Genomic DNA, 15,772 nt, shown 5'->3' on the forward strand with positions numbered 1-15,772 from the left:
GAGAGCCTATCTAATCCCTAAATTTAGTATAGCTTTTTTTTTTTTTTGTACCATTGTTGTTACATTTCTAAGTAACGTTAAGTTAAAGTGAACACATATATAATGTAACAGTTGTTAAATCAAAGTTGACAATCCCTAAATAAATGCAATTGACGAATAGGACGAAGAAGAAGAAAAGAAAAATATACCGCCCGAACAGGGACTTGAACCCTGGACCCTCAGATTAAAAGTCTGATGCTCTACCGACTGAGCTATCCGGGCTCTGTCAGCTGAGAATATTAGATGCTTTAAAAGTTTTACAAGTTATGACAGTACATAACTGAACTACTTTACTTTAAAGTTAGAGCTTTGTTAGCAACTACTCAAAGTAGTAAACTGGTTAGCCGTAAGCTAATTTAGGCTATGCTAACTTGAGCTAACGTTACAAAACTGAACTACTTCACTTCATATATTTTCTTCTCCATAAAGTTAGATCTGTGTTAGCAACTACTCAAAGTAGTAAAGTAGTTAGCCGTAAGCTAATTTAGGCTAAGTTACATTATGCATGTTCAGTCAGTCACTATCTGTGTATTTTCTTGTGGTAGTGTTTTTTACACAGTCTACCCTCAAAATCATTGCGTCATTGCTTTGTCTTTAATGGATGAATTTACAGCTGTACAAAATGATATTTTACAGGATCTATAAAACAAACAGAAACCCAAAATACACTCACTTTTATCATAAAGTGAAGTATCCTTAACCATATTATCAGTGTTAGCATTGTGACCGTGCTTCTTTATCCCCATTCAAGTGCAGAACAGTAAACCAAACCTTTATTCACAACAGTCAATCATCATGGCACATCCCTTTTTATAAATAAAATTATTTAAAAATATATATACGAAAACATACACATATAAACAATCCAAATTAAGTGACACCCTCTGAATTAACAGATTATTAAAGTGCATAATTCTTTGTATAAAGAATTGCGGCTTGATGACAGAAGGACAAGGGAAAGTCATGCTGTGATTAAGTAGGATATGGAGCATGGTTATATTTTTGTTTTTGTGTACAACTCTTCAAAAGAATGTGTAGCTGATGGTCATGCACTTGTGCTTGAGGGTTTTTTGTATGGCACATACGTCAATATTATTTGCTTAAAACATCCTTATTTGTTTGGTGTTCCCTTTCGCAAGTCTGTTGAAAAAATAGTAAAAACAAAAAAAAAACTGGGTTAAATCAGATTAAAATTTGCTTGCATGCAACACGTCTAGTTACACATCACAAAAATATTGGCCTTATAATTTGATTAATTGAATATTCTGAATGATTGCTGTGAAATAATCTGAAACAATGTATTTACAAAGTGCATGTGTGCGTGCTGCAGAATACCGGGCTACGCTGTAGAATTATCTTTTAAAAAGGATAAAGTTTCCGAACATTTTTGAAAATATACATGAACTGTTATGCAATACATGCAAAAAGTAATTAAAAAAAATCCCTAAGGAGTAACATGTCTGATGATTTTGATACTTTTTTAGGCCTTCATGTGTTTGGTGAAGAGGCAGAATGCAAGCTGAAACACAGAGCACATGGTAGGATACATAACCTCCTGTTACTGGTAAAATAACCCAGCATCTTTCTGAACACAGTTTTGCAAAAGAGGGAAACAATACAGATAGCACAATCAGGATTATTGTGATCACATTGTGAGCAAATTGTTACTTATTTTTCTACAGCGATATTAGCGGCATATTGCAAAGGATGAAGTGTTCACAATCTTTGTTTACATCCCAGCAACACGTGCACTTTTATTATGTAATCTTTTGACGTTATAAAAGAGCGTAGCGTAATCTAGAAATTACTTGATCCTATGTTTACCCTGTTTGCCTGTTGGGCATGTAGTAAGTCATATAGTATCTTTTAATGGTTGATGTTGGTATCAGTCCAGATGATTTTACTAATGAAGTGTTTGTAGGAGTCAACAAGGGACACCACTCTGGCACACATCCATCTTCATCCGTGTCTGATCAGATGGTCAATCCTGGAGAAAATGTTTGTTCGAAGAAGAGGATGAGTGTTTGGACATCGATGGAGGGTGGGACGCTGATACTTATCCACATAGCTTGGTTATGTAATCTAAAGTGAGAGAAAGAGAACAAAAATGTCCATTTACTTGCACACAGGCAAATTAACATTGACATTACAGTCACACACAGACAGCATTGACCTTCTGTATGTGAGGAGGCATATCATCCTCTGAGTTCTCCTCTGGTAGTGGCTCAGGATGTCGTGACGCTGCCTGACCCTCCTCTGCCCACCCTCCCATGGGCACACCACGGGCTGACTTCACTACTTTCCCCCCTGCACCAAAGGACTCTGGAAAAACAGAAAGACAAAGACAGTAGAGTTTAAAAGCCTGTACCTATAGTAGACCTGCAACGATTAGTCAACAGAAAGTTAATTGGCAACTATTATGATAATTTAATAATCATTTTAGTAATTTCTTAAGCAAAAAAGCCAAACATTTGCCTCTTAAATGTGATAATTTGATGCTTTTGTGTGACATACATGATAATACACTGAATAATAGCGTTGGTGTTTTGGGCTGTTGGTCAAGATAAAACATACGTCACCTTGGGCTCTGGGAAATTACTCACTATGTCTAACTATTTTCTGACATTTTATTGCCAAAACGTTTAATCGAGAAATTAATGGAAAGATTAATCCATACTGAAAATAATTTTACTGTACCAGCTACTGTGCCGTAAACTGTCCTCAGTATCATTCAAATAATGAAATACTATAGTTATTCTAGTAAGTCAGTGTGAGATAAACTAAGGTACACTTTAGTAAGTATTCAGAGTGAGAAACTTTACTCACCTTTACACCAGGTTGACAATGTTCATGTTCTAAACATACTGCAGGACATTGCAATACAGTATTTCTTGTGCTAGGCTGATATAATGTCTCTTTCTAAAATGTACTTATTTTCTAAAAGGCTTTTTTGTTTTCTATCAACTTGTTTTCATTTGTAAAAATAATGGCGTTGCAAGAGGAGAGCAGAACCCTCGTGATAAGTAAGGTCATGGTACAGGTTTCTTTATATGACACAGGAGTCATTAGTGCGATAACAATAAAGAGTGATAATAATAAAAGAGAATAGCATTCAAATGCATATGATGTGAAACATGCGGAGTACCTGTGGTAGGTCCACTATAGCGCCGCTGGCTGCTGCTGTGTGAGGATGCAGCCCTCTCCTGGCCCAGGGTGGTACTGCTGTTGGCTGAAGCTGAAGTGGGAATGGCACTGGGACTGGGAACCGTGGTGGGGAAAGTGTGTGAGCGAGGGAAATGTCTGGAGTGAGGGTTGGGTTCGCTCCTTACTTCATCGGGGACGCTGTCACTGCTTTCGTCACTGTCCTGCCTGTGCCATGTGTGACGGGATAGCTCGCCACGGGACTGCTGCTTGTGAAGCTACAGGGGGGGGTGAAATAGATAGGAGGGTGAATGGGTAGCAGAAGATCTGTGAGACATTCAGGATAAGAAGACAAATGTTGCAACACACTGCCCTTTATTCAGTTTGTGACTCCCACAGAATTGAATTGTCATGATTATAATTATAAAAAGTTTCACATAAATGAACAAACGACTGACTTAAAAACAAAACAGCAAAAAAGTTTTTAAATAAACAGCATGAAAAAAAAAGATGTCCTCTCTTCCCATTCATGCTCGCACACAATTACCTCATGCATGTAAAGTGCATGGATGCTCATCTCAGTGGACGCATACTCTGACAGGACCAAACTGGTGAGTTGACCCTCCCATACACTGCTGCCTGAGCTCACAGTCCGGGCATCCGTCCTACAGAAAGAGAAAATGAGGACATGAAGAGGAAGTGATGAGGAAAATAAAGGAGAATACGGATTATAAATGAAGGTTTAAACTAGGTTATCCATGACTTTTAGATTTTGCACCTTGGACTTTGAGATTTCCTTCCACCCGCTCAGTAAGACATTTTAGTCTTTTTTAGTTATCAGGTTATATTGAACTTTCAGTCAATCTAGTCCAGCCAAAAATATCCCCTTGTTTCTTTCTCCCAAGCTTTGTTATTTTCATTTTGAACCCTAACCTACGTAAGTTACTCCGGGTATATTTAGTTAAAGTTCTTATTTTAGCACTTCAAAATTAACGGTGAAAGATGAAGCTTGGAAAGGAAGTTGAGACATTCCTACCCAGAGCCTGCCATTGCTTTGCTCATGGTTGAAGTGTTGCCAGAAGCCCTGTGAGCTGCACTCAAGCTGCCTCTCAGGTGAAGACTGCTGCTGACTGGGGAAAGGGAGCGTAAAGCAGATGCCCCATCGCTTAAGCCAGCAGCTGCATGATTGATCAAAGAGCCGTCTCCGTTGAAATGAACAGAGGTCAACGTAGAGGGACCCACCAAGAAGTTTGCAATGAGGCTCCTCGGCTGCAAGTGAGAGAAGTCACGAGAATAAATCAGTTTTTACCTCACAATGTAATAACATTTCACTTATAACCACTGTGATACTTGAGCATGAACGTTGGTTTTTCACTGCACCTCAGACTCGGACAGTGAGAGTGGATGTGTGTCCGAAGGAGCCCCTGTTGCTTCTCTGTGAACTCGCTCTTTCAGCTGGCTGATGAAGTGTGTGGTCTCCTGAGGAGGCTGCCACTGGGGGTTGGTGATGGCAAAGTGCATCAGAGACAACTCCGTCTTCCCATCCTCCGCCTGTTGGTAGATAGACGCCTCTGTCTTCCCCTCTGACAACCACTACAGAGGGAGGAGAGACGATTAACCCACAGATATACACACAGACTCTTTTATTCACTCATATTTCTATTAGAGATGCACCGATTGTTATTTTCTTGGCCGATTCTGACAAGCAATTTGTCACGAGTGGCTTTGTTGAGAAATAAAGTCGCTAAGAGGGTCTGAAAGCTGCCAACTTGGCAACGCTGTGTGTGTGTGGGTCTGTGTGTGTGGCTGGGACAATAGTCGGTTACTGTCTGACTGCACGTGTGTAAATTTGACAGAAATCGGATATATTAGACTGACTGGTCATGGCCGATCAGCTGACAACCGGCCGCTTTTGACCAGTGGCCTATCAAGCGGTGCATCTCAACTCTAATGCATGTCACACAGTCTATAGATAAGTCGTTTAGGGATTATCATTTATGTATGTGGCAGTCCCTCACCGCAGGGTGTCCATGCTGCCTGATGTCCATCTGGGCAAAGGAGCAAGTGTCTCCTACCCCGATCACCTCCACAGTGAAGTTCCTGAAGAAGTCAATGATCTCCAGAGACTTCCTCCTCAGACAGAAGATCAGGATGATGGGAGTCACCACTGGACTTATCAGCTCCTCAAGAATAAAAACCTAGAAGAAAACAGAGGGGAAAAGCTGACCCTGTACACTCAAGTAGCTGGTTAGGGTTTAGAAAACACATCAAGCTTTGACACTCTGATTCATAAGTTGAAAACATGTTATTTGAAATGAAGATTTAAAATGCCACCAGCTGGGACAACCTGGGAGTGTCGTATAAATCCCTTCCATAACAAATACCAACAAGATGCTTCTCAGCATGGCACTAGTGCTTCAGTGGATCTCCTTGATGCCAACAGCATAAATAAATCTTTGGTTTTACTAGTCTCTCTGAGATATGAATGATAATAACAGAATTAGGTTCAAGCATTAGAGAAAATAAGTTGTGTGTACTCGGATAACAATCTCCAGACAAATAACAGGTAAAAAGAAATACATGTTCAGAGAGGATTTTTTACAGCAGGCATTTTGAGTTGTCAGCACACATGTAAGTAATAACATTATTGATGGCTTTAAAGCATTTATAACTGTCCCAGAAAGCCATGTCCATGAGACAGTTTACACACCAGCAGGACCCTGAAACTTGCCTCTATAAATGGATTACAGCCATCAGTAATGTTAATTAATTACACCTCAGATGTTAAAGTGTCTACCATATAACGTATATAACACTGCTTTGACTAGATAATTCCCGTGTAATTATTCTGAGTCTTGATATTTATTCCCAGTTCAGTATTTATACTCACTGCTTTGTACTGGAAGAGCTGGGAGAACTGGTCACGAGTCTCATATCTATGTGCATTGCCCTGCCAGTGGTCAGGCATGTAGTGGATATGAGCCAGGATAACCCTCAACAGCTGCTCAGGACAAAACACCATGTGCTTATCTGGGATAAATGATCTGAAGAGACAGAGAGAGACAGAGGTGGTGGAAAAGAACTGTGTCTTATAACGTATGAGGTTCAAAATCAAAAGGAAAAGCACTAATTTGTGGAAATGTGCTTGATACCTAAGTCTGAAAACACTACGTGAGGATATCTCAAAAATAAATCCTATTCAGAATCCACCTGTGACATTTCTCATGGATTCTCGAGTGTCTTGGAAGTTTGAATGTACGAGAAACATTTATAAAGATAGAACTGGTGTTTTCCTTGAAATCAAATTCATTGGAACGTTCCCACATATCTAATTATTTCAATATAGAGCTTTTAAACAGACTTCAAATAGTCGAGAGCTACTTAAGGATGGAAGCCCTCTTATACTCCTCAGTTATACAGCAGAATAATCTGCCGAAGAGCATTAAAGGGATTACGACTCTGGGTAGGTTTTAAAGGGCAGCAAAGATTGGCTCAGCCTGAACATTTAACGTAATTAAAGATTTGTGTCTGATGTTTGCTATTCCATATTAGTTTTAAAGTGACAAAGGAACTCATTTATAGATGATTAATAAGGATCTAGAGATGTATTTTTAGCTATTGTAGCTTCTCCCCACTGAACCACAATAGAAATAAGCCTCTTTGGTTTTGTTGTGCGTCCTCAACTAATCATTACATTATTTATTTGTGTGTTTATGAAATGCTTTAGGTAAAGAAAATCATTGAATCAATTCTGCATGTGTATTTAGATAGATGAGAATAGCAGAGAGTATGAGTGGGAGTCACTACTCCCATACCTGCAGACTGTGATACACACTCCAAGCAGTGTGATGGATGAGAGAACGTGCTCCACTGCGAGAACATCCTCGTCATAGATAGTCAGGGCGATGAGGACAGCCAGGAGAGACCCGGCAAAAAACGCTACATTTTTGGCAACTACCGTCAGCAGCGGTGAGAGGAAACAGTTCATATACTTGGATGCAGCCTGAATGAAACAGGAACAAAGGAAGAGGAAGAGAAAAAGGAGACTTAATTATTGGATTAATATGAACTCTACAGGCAGTGGATGAGAGGCACCAGTATAAACATTAAGAGTAAGGATGGGACCATGTAGAATCTTTCTATTTTTTTATTTATGCCTTATGATTTATATTTACCTTATTTAAAATGGTTTGTTTTCCACTAAAAAATGTATCCTATCCGTGATGCAATAAACATATTTCGTTTCTTAACAAAATAAGAGGTCGTGTGATTCCAATATGTTTCAAGCATATTTTGACCGGGATAATCGTGACATTAAAATTAAAAACGTCCCATGCCTAATACGAAACCCTATTAATGTTAAGTGATGTTTCGCACTGCCATGTAGAGACATGTTTCCTCAACTGTTGGCAGGAGATAAACTAGTACACTAACCTTGTAGCCTTTGCTGAGGCGTGACATGAGCTCATGGTCCAACTCATTGAAGTGCCGCAGGTAACATCGACCATACAGAGACCAGCATCTCGCTCCCAGAGAACCGGGCTCTCGCTTGATCACCTAGGCGCACGCATAACAAACTATTGTCTAGAGCCCTTGATGACAAAGAGAAATGTCTAAAGTTTGTGTATGCATGTGAACCACTTACCTCTGTATAACTAAAGAAGGCGTAGAGAATCTGCCACACCAGAATGACAGGACACAGCAGCAGATTGGCAATCCCAATCCACAGGATACGGGATGCTAGTCTGTCTGCCAGTTCAAGCCTGTTACCTCCTCTCTTGTACTCTGGTTTCAGGCTCCACTCATTCTCAAACAGAGAGCCTACAGAGCAACCAAGACACAAAACAAAAGGGAGGTAAAACTCTAAACCTTGACTAACATGCAAATGTACGTCTGTGTGCATGCAAATAGACACCATAGAAACGCAGACACATGCAAACTGTACGTATATAATGAATCACATCCAAGCCTGGTTCAAAAGTATCTTAGCTAACATTCGGCACTGGAGCTGAGGGGTGTCGGAGCAGCGCTGCACTCCGTTTTTATAACTCCTGCTCTGTTTCCATCACAGTTAGTTTTGTTTGTCAAGTAAAATTGAAGCACGACTCTGTATGTAAGAGTTTACAGCCTTCCAAGCTGGTGTTGCTCTGTGTTGCTCTGTGTTGCTCTGTGTTGCTCTGTGTTGCTCTGTGTGCAGTGATGCAGCAAACATATACAGGTAAGTGCAGTTCATCTGGCTGATGAATCCGATCAACGTTTAGGCGGCAGCGTTAAAAAGTCACCATCTTTATTTGAACCGGGTGTGTTGCTGTTCGCAGATGATGCCTTTTTTATGTGAAGGGGGGGACTGTTTATTTAGCAAACAGTATAAACGGAAACAAATTACAAACACTCTACGGACTGAGAACACATTAAATTACTTTAAACATTCAACAGAGCCAGCGTTAGATTACTGCTGAGCGTATGCTTGTAATGTGTCATCTGGCCTGTGAATTAGTTATTAGATAAAGGTCAGAGTGAAGGTGAAGCAGCTGTGCAGGTTCATCCTCTCCTGAGTGGATCAATAGAAACTCCTGGTCCTGCTCCACTTCCCTGCCCCAGTTCCTTCCTCCTACTCTTTTTCCTCCTCATACATATTACATTACATTACAGTTCATGTAGCTGACACTTTTGTCCAAAGCGACGTACAAAAAGTGCAAACAATCATGGAGATACAACTCCGAACATATGCAAAATTAATCTCTGACACACATTCAGCCTCCAGAGGAGATCTCGAATAGATGGAGAGCATTATGGGAAATCAAATGCATGTTTCAGGATGGCAGGAGAACGTTGCCTGTAGTTCTTCTAAATGGCGAAGCCGGGCGGCTGCTCCAACTCCGGCCCGCTAACACCAAACCTCGGGCCAAAGTAATGTAATTGAATGTTTACATCTCATTATGAGTGTGTGTTTGTGTGTGTGTGCTCATCTAATCTGTATCAGTAAGGACATGCACACTTTGGATTTAATGTTTTTTTAAATGGCTGATGTGTTTGGCACACAAACACACACACACACACACACACAAACACACACATGCGCTCCAGTTGGCAGAGTATAGATGGAGCTAATAATAGACTTGGGTCTTTGGCCCGAATTCAAGAGTCTCAATCCTCCCTTTATACCCCACAGAACATCCACATCTAGGCTCTCTTTCACAGATGTACAATGAATTCCTGCTCAGCCTTTTAGACATAAAATGGACAAATGCTGCTCTAAAAGCATCTTTTTTGATGTAGCTTTCTTCCCTGTTCTTGTTCAGGGACAGACAGGCATTTCCCAAAATAGAGGATTGGTTATAGGAGCAGGCATTCTCTTTGCTCTGGATTATGAATGTCCTTAGCCTCCCCAACCCCCATCCAGCTCTCCCCGCCTCCCTCTGCCCTCCCTCTCTGCTAGCTGTTGGTGTTTAAATGTTAGCTCTGCAGGAGGTGATGAATATTTGATAGAGAATCAGCAGGATGGGGAACTTTACGCTGTTACAACAGGATCTGAGCCATGCAAACCGTCCCAGGATCCCCCATCACTCCCTGTTGCTCAGTTCCTGCTTCCCATGATTATAAATACATTTTTTAAATCCAATGTCCAAGGAGCAACTCTCGAGGCATTTGAATAGTTGCTGCACTAGCGGCTGGTAGAACAAGAAACCGTGCAAAATATAACAGCATGTAAATGTTTTCTTTTGGACTTTGACTTTGACTTTACGTTCTCATATTCTGCCCGCAGCTGCCATGTCACTCCGGTTCTGTAATCTACGGTCCCTGACCCAGTTTACTACATTACCAATTCTAGGTTACAAATTCTGTGGCTGCAAAACTACAAGCCTTCATGTCAAATCAGCACAGCGCACAACTACCAGGGGTAGATGTGCAACCCTTTACATCATTCACAGTCATCTTTACTCTTTGTGAGTTTTCATGAAACAGATAATATCATACAAAACCATTGTTTTGAGTTTACTGTAGATGTTTGGAGTGGCGGGCTAATGCTGCATGTTTTATTTCTTCACAGTCAGATTTGATCTTTTGATATTTTACTTGCAAGATTTGGAGTTTGTATCCTCATGATTGTTTGCACTGATTGTAAGTCGCTTTGGACAAAAGCGAGTGAGCTATAATGTAATGTAATATTTTGATTACTTTGATTGTATTTTAGCCGCTCTTCTCTAGTATATAAAAATGTGAGCACCTTTGCCTACATCGCAAAGTGCCAAGCAAACAAAAGCTGCAAAATGTCAGTCTCTGCCATTGTCATTTCAAAAAGGTTAGACGTGTGTTCCTTATTTGATGGGATATAAAGCCTGTCAAGTCTTAAGTCTTTACTTGACTTTCAAGTCACAAAGCAAGTCTTGGGTTTTTGTGTTAATGCTCAATATCCACATTACAAAAGCAACATTCCCAAAATCACAACAATGCTTCTTCCTGTTTTATTTTGTACCTACCTCTTGTTTCTCAACCCAGATCCCTTTACTTCCTGTCCTGGTGTGATGTCCCTCCATCGTCAGCGTCTCCCTCGCCCCTGATTGTTTTCACCTGTTCCCACTCACCTCTTGTATAAATTGTCCTGTCTCCCCTTGTCGTGTGTCAGTTCGTCTTACCATATCCTCGTCGTAGCATGTCCAAGTACAGTGGTCCAAGTATCAGTGTGTTTTTTCAGACAACTCTGTTAATCCTCCTAGTGAGCGCTTTGATTTAATATTCTGTTTTACGGAAGTAAAGTATTGTTTTTTCACACTTTACCATTGTGTCCGGAGTCGTGCGTATGAGTCTTCCTTCCCTGTGTCTGAGGCGTAACAATTTCCCATAGTCTGGGGTGCAGTGACAACATTGCAGGACACAGTGTTGGACCCAGGATACCTGTACTGGGAGGCCTCCTGGAGGTATCCTTGACAGACGCCTGAACCACTTCAATTGTGAAGGAGCTGCATTTTTACTCTGAACTCCTTTCAATCTTCCTCCTGTGCAGGAAGCTCATTTTATCTGCTCGTATTTGAATCATTCACTACTTAAAGTTTGTGACAATGAATGAGGGTTGGAAGGATCAGTAAAACAAGAGCTAAATCTCACTGGATAAGTAAGACCACGGATCATGCAGGAATATCTCATCCATGATACAAGGTTTCCCCTTTCCTTTTTAAGTCTGTATAGTTTACTGCTTTGAGGTAATGAATTACCAGATTAGAGGAAACTTTAATGAGCCTGCGGTGAAACTGGGTCAGCAAAGAAGTGGATATAGATAAATATAGAACAAATAGATGGTATTAGGATACGGTGGTGAATGAACATATTGATGATAAAATAAAAGCTACAGGCTGACCACTGTAATCCTGATCAAGCAAAGCTCCGATAAAAGAAGTGCCCTGGATGAGAGTAGAGCTGAAACAATTAGTCGATTAATCAGTTGATAATTGATTAACCGTTTCATTTACGTTTAAAAATGTTCGATGGTTCCACTTTCACATCTGATAGTTAGCTGCATATCTTTTGAGCTGCAGACTGTTGGTTGTACAACAGATGCCACTTGAATACGTCCCCTTGGGCTCCTGATATTTTAATGTTTGTTTTGGACAGATTTCTATCACCAGATGAATCATTAATGAAAATAAACATTAGTTGCAACACTAGATGAAAGTATATACTCCCAGACACATTTAGGTAACTCTGTGCCTGAAGGAGATCTTCCCGGTTGCCATGGATACGGCCACAGAGCCATCAGGCTCCTCCTTACAGTTGCTGTAATTGTGTATGTTTAATGTAAATCTCTGTAGGACACATTTACACCCACACAGGAATATATTACACATGGGAACACATGTAGAAACAGACAGAAGTCAACACACACCTGCTACCCTGCACTTGGACATCACACACACACACACACACACACACACACACACACACACACACACACACACACACACACACACGTACAGACATGCATGCATACACACACAGGTTATGTTAGCGATGAGTTATGGACAGTGTGTGTTGTGTGACCTGGATTTCAGAAGCTAGCGTGAAAGCAGCAGCGAAAGCTCACGCGAGCACAGAACATGCTGCAGGGATGCCTTACCGCTTGTGCACACACAAAATGACGATGGACTTTAACACACACACACACACACACACACACACACACACTGTCAAATGACCTGAATGAAAAGTGCAGAAATGACTTGTTTTGTAATATTTGGCTCATAAACAAGCTGATGTTGGTGTGTGATCTCCTGACCCACATGCCTCTCTTTCTAATCCTCTGAGGACCCCGTAGTTACTCACTCGCTTAGTATCATATAATGAGATTAACTTTGGGACACAAAAACATACATACACACACAAACATACATACCAATCTGTCTCTTGCCTCACCTTCACCGTCTCTCTGCAGTGTCTCCCTTGTCAGAGATCCCCCTTGGGGTAGGATGAATGTGGGATGCCGAATCTCAAAGGATGATGACATGAAGGATGTTATACACCCCGGTGCTGAATGGGTTGCTGTGGGGCAGAGTAGGCATTACAGTGATGGAGTTAAAGCTCGTTGGTAACCTTGTTTTTTCCAAATCCAATATACCAAGAGTGGTGGTAAAAGAAACAACAAGATGCACTTTTAGAGTTCTGCAACAATACACATTCAAAGTAAGTTTTAAACTGCACATATACAACAATTAGGGAATCCAGAGGAAACAATCAGGCTTTTCTCATTCACTGTTCGTACTTATACCTGCGTAAAGTAAAGCACTATAATTCATATTCAACCCACGTAATCGTAAGCCATATTGTCAGGGCTGCCCCTAAGGAAGTCAGGTGACGTAAGAAGCAACACAGTCTGCGTTGGGACGAGGTTGGGGTAGATAGGTGGATGAAAACACACAAGGCTTTGACCCAGGAGACCTCTGTTTGTGTCCCGTGTGAAACCAAAAGTCAGTGTTGACATACGTATTTTAACTCCCTTTGTGTTTACGTAACTTCCATACTTAACTAATGCCACATACGTTAAGTTACGTAACAAACATACTTAGTTTTACGATCTTTTCCTAAACTTATCCAAGTAGTTGTGTTGCCTAAACAGGTTCTGCAATGCATAGGCTTGCACTGCAGCACTGAACACTCTGGACATTTGTAGGAGAACGCACGAAAGAGATATCTGCACATACATTGAAACATTAGATGTTAAATGACTGTAGCATTGTTTCCTTCTTCTGTTAGCATTTTTAGTGTTTCTACATCAAATGTATTTTCAATGATGCAAGGTCTGGTGTTAAAACATGTACATTAATAAGTGATATATTTTCCCATAACTCACTTACAGTAACATAACGTGCTTTGTTTGAGCCTTTGCAAAAAATTGCCATATTTCCCATTGCAAAGGAATGCAGGAATCTGTTTCAGTTCAATAACCTGGCTCACTATAACTGACTCACCAAAAGAGCTCACTATAATACTTTGGTTTAAAGATAAAGTGTCTTTCCCAGCACTCGTGGCTGCAGCTGATCTGAGGGGTCAGATTATACAAAATACATCATCAGTGTTCCCAAATCCTAATCTGACCCATGGTTGTCTGCCATATCTGATCCAAGGTCAGTGAGTAGAGCTGCAGGTGCATGCAGCTCTGTCTGATACTGTATCTTGGGCTGAATAGAGGTCTGCAGAATATATAGGTCACTGTGCCCACAGCTCTCTCTCTCTCTCTCTCTCTCTCTCTCTCTCTCTCTCTCTCTCTCTCTCTCTCTCTCTCTCTCTCTCTCTCTCTCTCTCTCTCTTCATGCTCTATCTTTATCTCTCTCCTCCTCACTCTGGCTGCTTCTAATAAGTGAAGTCAGATGAAGAGGCTTGTCTCCCCTGGCTCTCCTCCTGAATCATGCAAAGCAGCTTCAGACATCAGAGGGCTTTACAGGAAGGCCGCTCCACGCACTGTGTGGGTATGTGAAAGTGTGTTCACATGAGCAAAGCAGGTTAAGAAAGCAGTCGTTTTCCCGCAAGAGAGAAGCAACTGATAACAGTGAAAGGGAAGAAGCCGTGTGTGTCAACAAACGGTCAACAAATCCCATGAAAAGACAGAATCCAGCAAACGTTTCAAAGGTCACCAAAGATACAAAGTTTCATTGCAATTCATCCAATTGTTTATTTTAGTCTGGACCAAAGAGGTACACCGACTGAGATCCCAACAGGTTCATCTTTACAATGAACAAGGGCACTGTAGTTCCCGTTCCCGTTGTAAGTACTTGCACCAAAGGGTGTAATAATCCACAGCTGAAAATAGTCCTCAACAAATGCAGTATTTGCTCCTGTTTGTGGAACGATTTTGTGTCTACATTACTCTCATTCTCTCTCTCTCTCTGTGTCAGTCTCTCGCTTAATGTTTTTCTCTCATTAGTCCATGTATTTCCTCCGTGCCTCTCTCTAATAATGAATTATTGAATAAGATGTATCCCATTTTAGACTCTCTGGGTAGTCAAACTTATTATGTGTGTGTGTGCACCTAACGTACAGTACAGTTTGTCTGCGTATGTGCCTTTTGCGTTAAAGTGTGCCAAAGTGTTAAAACCCACCAGAGGGCAATGGAAGAAGAAGAAGAAGAAGACAGAGACGATCGCAAAACCCTTTTTTTTTTTTCTTCTTCCACTTCAGCTGCTTTATTTCAGTCGCTGACATACTTTCTCGCTTCATAGCAATCCCTCCTCTCTCTGAATTATCTGCATCTGGGTTTTCCCAAATGATTTTCACGGAACATCTCTGCTTTATCTGTTGTTAAAGTCCTTTATATTTGAAAGCAGCTTTGGCACTAGAAGCAATTGTAAAATCCAGAATAGCAGCTCAAGCATTTATTTGCTTTAATCTTATAGTTTAATGAGGCTTTTTTTTTTTTTTTTTTTTAAAGAGACCACCATTGGAACATTTCAACAATACACATTTACACAATTCAGTTTACTCATCATGAGGAATGCTACTCAGCTTATGAATATTGATGTATCTTTCTTAAGTCTGATAAACATACTCCTGATGATTGTATTAACACACACTGACCTGTGTTAACATGGAGTATGAAATACATAGGCATGTTTCCTAAGCACTAAAAGTCAGGAAAACTTCATTGATTTTGAGCATTTGTCTTTAGACATGTGTTTCATGGGTTACTATACAGTGTCTTCTTGTCAATACTAAACCTCTTGATGGGATTTTACCATAAAACAAGTATTTTACAATTAGTGTAAAGTTATAAGAAGCAATAAAATGATAATTCCATATTTAAACCAACCTGAAACACTGTTGGGACATGGTCTAAATAAAGGTGTGTGTGCGTGTGTGTGTGTGTGTGTGTGTGTGAAGCCCTATTTTATGTTCCACTATAATTTACCCTGAATTGCAAAGGCATGCTTGACTTTCTGATTGACATGGCTCTCAGTAAGCCTTCAATTACAGGCAGGGGTCTCAGATTGAGCCATTTAGGCATTACGTGAGTATGTGTGGCTGAACACACGGGGATCCATGTAGATTAGATCGACCAATCAGAAATACTTTCAGCTGTCAGCCCATCAGAAATAAGGGAGGAAGA

The 15,772-nt window shown here is 40.6% G+C and overlaps 1 protein-coding gene and 1 non-coding gene across 2 annotated transcripts; both read right to left on the reverse strand.

The window, feature by feature from the left end:
• Window positions 1-188: 188 nt before the first annotated feature.
• trnak-uuu (transfer RNA lysine (anticodon UUU)) lies at window positions 189-261 on the reverse strand. The gene has a single exon. It is a non-coding gene; the product is annotated as a tRNA-Lys (tRNA).
• Window positions 262-795: 534 nt separating this feature from the next.
• atg9a (ATG9 autophagy related 9 homolog A (S. cerevisiae)) lies at window positions 796-12,679 on the reverse strand. The gene is made up of 12 exons (XM_029461177.1): window positions 12,589-12,679; window positions 7,826-8,001; window positions 7,615-7,737; window positions 6,996-7,183; window positions 6,071-6,224; window positions 5,199-5,378; window positions 4,561-4,773; window positions 4,217-4,449; window positions 3,728-3,845; window positions 3,185-3,458; window positions 2,213-2,361; window positions 796-2,121 (listed from the first exon to the last, which is right to left on the reverse strand). Exons 1-12 carry the CDS (start codon window positions 12,677-12,679, stop codon window positions 2,113-2,115), a joined length of 1,908 nt encoding a protein of 635 aa, XP_029317037.1. The 3' UTR covers window positions 796-2,112.
• Window positions 12,680-15,772: the final 3,093 nt, after the last annotated feature.

The sequence above is a fragment of the Cottoperca gobio genome, chromosome 22 (assembly GCF_900634415.1).
Source record: "Cottoperca gobio chromosome 22, fCotGob3.1, whole genome shotgun sequence".
Taxonomy (NCBI): Eukaryota; Metazoa; Chordata; class Actinopteri; order Perciformes; family Bovichtidae; genus Cottoperca; species Cottoperca gobio.

What these genes read in the sequence shown, in the direction of transcription:
- atg9a (XM_029461177.1), bottom strand. Translation starts at nt 12,679, where the DNA reads ATGTCATCATCCTTTGAGATTCGGCATCCCACATTCATCCTACCCCAA. An exon ending in ATGCACTTTACATGCATGAG is followed by an intron (nt 3,459 to 3,727) that starts GTAATTGTGTGC and finishes CCCCCCCTGTAG; the next exon opens with CTTCACAAGCAGCAGTCCCG. An exon ending in CTATAGTGGACCTACCACAG is followed by an intron (nt 2,362 to 3,184) that starts GTACTCCGCATG and finishes CTGTTTTTCCAG; the next exon opens with AGTCCTTTGGTGCAGGGGGG.